Below are 6,267 nucleotides of genomic sequence, written 5' to 3' on the forward strand. Positions count from 1 at the left end.
CAGCTGTGACTATCACAAGAGCAATAGACCATGCCAGGCAGATTCTGCCTTAAAGAACTCTTGTGTGGGCAGGGGAGGCGGGGAGGAGCTGGAAAGCACAAATCAAGAGTAATGCTTCCTAATTCACTTCACCTTCTCTGCAAAAGGAAGGAAAACTTGCACTTTGCAGGAGCTGTGAAGCTTCTCTGAGTGTGCAGTGACTTCCAAAGGGAGCAAAATCAGTGTATAGTGGAGAATCCAATCCTATAGGAATGTACACTTCATGCAAGGCAGACCTCAAGTACACAAAAGGCCCTCATTTTTCCTTACTCACTTGCGGGTTCTGGGATAACAAGGGGAGAGTAATTAAAATACAGTTCAAGGGGTACCTGCTATTTATTTGTCTCCAGCAGTTAAGTGATTTCTAGGTATTCAGAATGGTATCCAAAGAAGACTACTGAAATGCTTACAGTGCAAAGCCCAATCTCTTTATTTGTAGAACTACAATCAATGTGTATATATATACACATATCAACTTTTTTCTTCATACCTGTTGCAGCAGGTTCATTCATCAAAGATGGAAAAATGTGCTAGATGAATTTTTTGCACATGATTAATGAGATTGAAACTTTACAGAGAAGTAAAAAAGGGCAAAAAAGTGGGTGCTGATCACCTTCAAGTTCAGCAGGAATATGTGATTTTATGAATATTAAAATTACTACTACCCTATGAACAAACTTCACATAAGTTATGAGAAAGCTAATCCCTAAGAAGACAAAAAGTGCCTGTGTCATTGCCACTGTATTATATAAGGTCACAGCTACCTATTAAACGTTTCCAGTGGCCTCAGTACGTTTCCCCCAACAAGAGTGATGAGCTACCCGGGAAATTCCTGTATGAGGAACCAAAGCCATGGAATAAAAACTGCTGAATGATACTAGTATGGTTCCCGCAGTTGCTTTACCTTATAGCTGCCATAGGGTAAATGTTCTGCAGGGGTAAACATTAACTGGTCTTTACCTTAAGTCCAATGGAGGCAGGAGTATTTAACTCCCACAATAAGGTAAGGGTAGTTTATAGAATTTTCTTCTTCCAGCTATGCTTCTATGAGTTCTAGACAGCCAAGGAGAAGTTCTCGGTTCCTGCAGGTTTCAGTATCAGCTATGCATTAAGTAGCCCTATGAATTAGGATTTTAAGAGCAGCATTCCTTTGCTTTTGTGCGCTTTGTGGAAATTGGAATAGCTTTTAATCTGTCCCATTGTTACACAGTTGTCTAGTAGTTGCCTTTTGATGCTCTAAGAGCATGATGGATTTTTCAGAGTTTTCTATATTCCTTAGTAGAGTCTCTAACCGTCTCTTGATTTTCTTCTGATCTTCTATAGCACATCCAATTACAACTGACTGGAATTTCTGATCAACGGGTCCAGATGGTACCTCAGAAGTACATGCTCCATACAGTGACATTAAGCGGCTCTTGGAGTCTTCTAAGTCATCTACGAGTTTACTGACTATTTCATCAATCATCTGCGTAGCATGAAATAGCGATTCCTGCTGCTGGGGATTTCGGATGGTTTCTACCGAAACCTCAACCGTAAGGGTTCTGCCCATCAGACGTCTGGCAGTCAGATTGAGCTCTTCTCTTTCACCTGCATTTGAAAGTGAAACACTTTGGTCTGCAGCCTTATAAAATACCAAACCACCACACTTATTGGGAGACTTAAAATAACTAATTGTGGTACTTGATGCATGTGATTCCTAAGCAGAATCATACCCTTCTCAGGTTACTGAAGTTAGCGGGTTCGGAAAGGTTTGACTCTGTTTAGAATGACACTGCTAGTCTTCTATTGCAGGACACAGAGATTAGAGTGGCATTGTTATGGCACATTGCCCAAAGTGGCTCTTGGAAAGAATGACACTTTTTCCCAGCAGCTCTCCATACTAGATGAATCAATTAACGTGCATTCATCTATCACATGAGATGGATGGATCGATTAACATGCATTCATCTATCACACACATGGTACAATGTACCATACTTTATGACTGAATTGCATTCAACAAAGCAGGCAGCTATAGTAAGGAGGGATCAGATAAAATTGCTACTCCATTCCACAGACATGGAGCTAACTGAACAGAACAAGGGAAGCGTACTATTTCATTGGATTATCTTTTCTTATTACAGATCTTCATGACACATAGCTTATTGTACTCATGCGTACCCAGACCCTTAGCTATAATTTTACTTGCCAGGGAAGGAAAGGGTTACAGGGAGCAGCTGGGAAGCATCTGCTTATGGGAACTTCCTCTGTTTGATCAACCTTATGTTCTTACTTGGGGCAAATGAAAAGATGTACAGGTAAGAAGTTTGCTGAGCTCCCACCTTCACTAATGTTCCTCATATCTTGGCTGTTTTGTATATTATGGATCATTTCCAGAAGAATTTCTTTTTCTTGTTCCATTGATGATGCTGCATCCCGCAAGGCTTCAACCCTAAGAGTGGGGGAAAGGTGGAGGAACAATTGAGAAAAGAATGTACACGCTGAAAAACAGCTCTTATCAACACGTTCACTGAAAAAAAAAGACAAAGGACAAAGGACAAATTATTCATAACAGTGTTAATTCATTTCACAAACTGAATGAATTAAATGTCTTGCTCTTTTATCTCCTGGCTTTGGCCCAAAATGCCATATTCTTTCTACCTTTAAGATTTAACAGCTGATCTAGCCACTCAGTAGGGTTTGTGTGATGTGCTTCCAATGGGATACAGGAGGGAAGAAAGAGCAGTCCAGTCCATGTAATCCACAGTCACCATCCCTCTCTTTCCTCTTAAAATACCTACCTTGAAGACAGGTGAAGGGTAAGACATTTCTGTGATAGACAGGTTAGGCTGCTCAGATCCCTAACAATGACCAATGAGAGCTTTCAGTATGTCAGAGAGGGACCGTTGAAATTTGGAAGAAAGTTAAGCAGGGAAAGAATATGTCTGCTGGTTTGATGAAACTGTGAAGAACTGCTTAGCGCAGGCGGAAAAGAGTCAATTTCCCAACTGCATAATTAGGAAACCAGTTCCACTCTTCAGCGTTTCAGGCAAAAGTTCTGTCTAACAAAGTGCCTTTTAAAATTAACATATTGTTTGAAGTATTTTCTTGCACCTCACAGCTTATATTCAGTCATGCAGTGAAGTTCCTTATGTTGTGGTGGCAGCTGTTGCACAGCCAATCAGATCTCCAGTGGCTACTCAGAAGCCCTGCCAGACAGAAGTTCTAGATCGCCCTACCTACTTTCTAAAGACAATTGGCAGGCACCCAAACAGATGTCAGTGGGTGCCATGGCATCTACAGACACCATGTCAGGGTATCCCTGACAACTCCCTAAGAGTATTTGTCAGAGTGAAAGCTCCATACAACTAGTGGCATCCACATCTGTGTACAAGGATTAGGACTGCATGGCAGTCATTCCTCACAACCCAGGCACAGATCCTGCCAAGCAAAAAAGGTGCCCAACCTCCATATACTGGTTGCAATGACAGCTGGGACTCCCAGGTTTCTGCTGGTTTGAAACTATTTATAGTTCTCTCCCACCAGAGCACCTGTGTGTTTCACTCACAACCCTGGACCATCTTCCAGCCGTACATGTCTTCCTCATTCTTGCACAGATGAAGGGAAAGTGTGTGTCAGCCCAAGCTTGTTATGGAGGTGAAACATACTAGTTTCCACCACTTGAAGACACATGTGTGATGACCTTAAATACACAGCAGAACATGCATGCTCCTATTCAGTTGGCAAATGCTGAAACATGAAAGTTATTTGCATATGGGAAGCAGTTATCCCAAGGAAACATAAGTATTTCTGTATTAACACTTCAAACACAATATTTTGCAATAGAGACAGCAGAAACTGTAAGTATCTATCATCTGTGCGCTTACATCACAGATAGAAACATTCAGTTCAAAAAGTTTTGGAAAATGAAGAATATCCTCCTGTATTATTCTCACTACTGACTCCACTTCCTTTTAGTATCATATTGACATTATCCAGCCCACACTTTCCCTGGAACTTCCAACTACATCTGCTTGAAAAAGAATGCCTCAAAGCTAATCTGATGCATTTAACAAAGTACTAGATTTGGATTTGAAAGATTAGGATTAAAATCCAAGCTCCAGTAAAGACTGTGTGAAATCTTTGACAGATCAGTTCTGTCATCCTCTCTTCTCTATATATTAAAATTATAAAAGTTAAAAGAACTAGTACCATGATGTGAGTCCATGGATTCTCTTCCTTACCTAGTGCTGCAACCCTAAACAGAGTAACAACCTCATACATTCATTGTCTTCAGTGGATTTAGAAGGGTATAATTTAGGACTGCACTGAAGAACAGGCTCTATCATTGTTTAAAGTTGATTTTAGAATACTAAAATTTGTGGGTTTTGTAAAATGGTGCTAGTGCCTCCCCTCCCTTGTGGCAGCGGTCAAAATTCCTTCCAGTTCAGCCCAAATTTCCCTGACTCAGGCCACAGTCTGTCACATTTATCATTCTTAACAGCTCCTGAAAACAATCCTCCTTTATCACCTATGGCTGTGTGAACATGGCAGTGTGATGAAAGAGGATAAAAAAACAATTTGAACATGTCTCTCCTATGGGAAATTTTAGAATTTAAACATGTGTTCTTGTTCAGTTTCTATATTTTTAATACAATTTGGAGCCTCCACGATACACAGCCCTAAAATGTTTCTTCTGGTTGAGATGAAATTGCCTTTTAAAAAAAAACATTCGGATAGTGATATCCCACCTGGAAATATGGCAAACCCCTCCAAGCCCTGCAAACTAGCTCTGCCTCCCATGATCTGGAACTGAGAAACCTTTGGCACGAATTAACTAATTTAAAAAGATTAGTAATCCTGAGGCTCAGGGTGGAGACATAAAAGAGGCCCCCCTCCTTAGCAAATAGCCGCCTTATATCTTGCTTTCCAGATTCAAAGCTTTGATTTGTTAAAAAAAAAAAAAAACACTTGCAGTGAAGCAACTTTTCTTGAGCCAAAACCGGGTCCATTCCATTCCACTGCCTTTATTGGCATCACATAAGTATTAACAGCACACAGATCACAAAAAAAATAGGGTTACATAGTTTGAAATTAAGTTATAAAACTTCACAATGCAATAATATTAAAGGGTGTGTTTCTTTTTTTTTAAATAAACCCATCAAATCCGTTCTGGGATGCCAGAACCGGGTTTGCGCAGCGGCTCCCCGGCCGCCTCAGACCGCCCTCCCGCAGCTACCAAAGCCATTACGGTCGCCCCGCAGCCAGCAGACTGCACCTCAGCTCCAGCTGGTCCAGGCTCTCCAGCAGGCGGCTGGAACGGTCCGCCATGGAAGTGGAGCGGAAAAAGCGGCCTCGGACCTGCCCGCCGCCCGCTTGCTCGGCTGCTTGGCCGCCGCTGCCGCCACCCTTCAGGCTGCTGCTGATCTTGGCCTGGGCCATCGCACCCGGGCGCGTGAGGAGAGCCAGGCGACCGCCTCTGCCGCGTGCCCAGCAAGAGAGCCTGCAGGCTGCCGCAACACGACAGCGCCGCTCGCGGATAGAAGGGACAGCCGCCTCCTTGCCCAGGAAGGAAAGGAGCCCTCCCCGCCCAGTCATTCCTTCCTCTTCGGTCTCCATTAAGGGGTTAAAAGGGCTGGAGCTCATGGCTGCGTGGTTACCTTGGAGCGGGTGTGTGTGTGTAGGGAACCTGGAGTAGAGCAGACGGTACTATTGCACGCGCCCAAAGGCTTCCTCGTCCCTATTAGAAATTAACCCTCAGGGCTGTGGGACTGGATTCCGCAGTGCATATTTATAACAAATTGCAATTGAAAGGGGAAACGAGTTCATTTATAACGATTGCAACTCGTTATAAATATGCACTGTGGAATCACTGCAAAGACTCACTGACAGCTCTGTTCAGTAGTTGTACAGTGAGTGGATTCTTCCCAGTATATTTATAACGAGTTGCAATCGTTATAAATGACTGGGAAAATGATTGTAATTCTTTATGAATATGCTGTGCAGAATCCACTCTTGTCTTTGGAGTGGAGACTCACTTCCCAGTCATTTTATATGGATTGAAGGGGGGGGGGGGAGAGAAGAGTGGTGTCAAAGGACCACATGTATTTCTAGTTCAGGGTGAAATGTAATTGTGCAGAATTAAAATCTAACCAGGAAAAATAAAACCGAGCTGGTTAACGCCTGTAAAAGATATGGAGCCTCAGGTTCTGTTAGGTTAGGTTGTGAAGTCCCCAGCCTGTTTCCAAC

At 42.7% G+C, this 6,267-nt stretch overlaps 1 protein-coding gene across 1 annotated transcript; it reads right to left on the reverse strand.

Moving 5' to 3' along the window:
* Positions 1 to 445: 445 nt before the first annotated feature.
* BAG2 (BAG cochaperone 2) lies at positions 446 to 5,558 on the reverse strand. The gene is made up of 3 exons (XM_048496670.1): positions 5,297 to 5,558; positions 2,361 to 2,470; positions 446 to 1,626 (listed from the first exon to the last, which is right to left on the reverse strand). Exons 1-3 carry the CDS (start codon positions 5,458 to 5,460, stop codon positions 1,226 to 1,228), a joined length of 675 nt encoding a protein of 224 aa, XP_048352627.1. The 5' UTR covers positions 5,461 to 5,558; the 3' UTR covers positions 446 to 1,225.
* Between the last annotated feature and the right edge of the window lie 709 nt (positions 5,559 to 6,267).

Source organism: Sphaerodactylus townsendi, linkage group LG01 (assembly GCF_021028975.2).
Source record: "Sphaerodactylus townsendi isolate TG3544 linkage group LG01, MPM_Stown_v2.3, whole genome shotgun sequence".
NCBI lineage: Eukaryota > Metazoa > Chordata > Lepidosauria > Squamata > Sphaerodactylidae > Sphaerodactylus > Sphaerodactylus townsendi.

Coding starts and splice junctions, on each gene's coding strand:
- BAG2 (XM_048496670.1), bottom strand. CDS start 5,460: ATGGCCCAGGCCAAGATCAGCAGCAGCCTGAAGGGTGGCGGCAGCGGC. Junction 2,471..5,296: donor CTGGACCAGCTGGAGCTGAG/GTGCAGTCTGCT, acceptor CCCCACTCTTAG/GGTTGAAGCCTTGCGGGATG. Junction 1,627..2,360: donor TATGAGGAACATTAGTGAAG/GTGGGAGCTCAG, acceptor TTTCAAATGCAG/GTGAAAGAGAAGAGCTCAAT.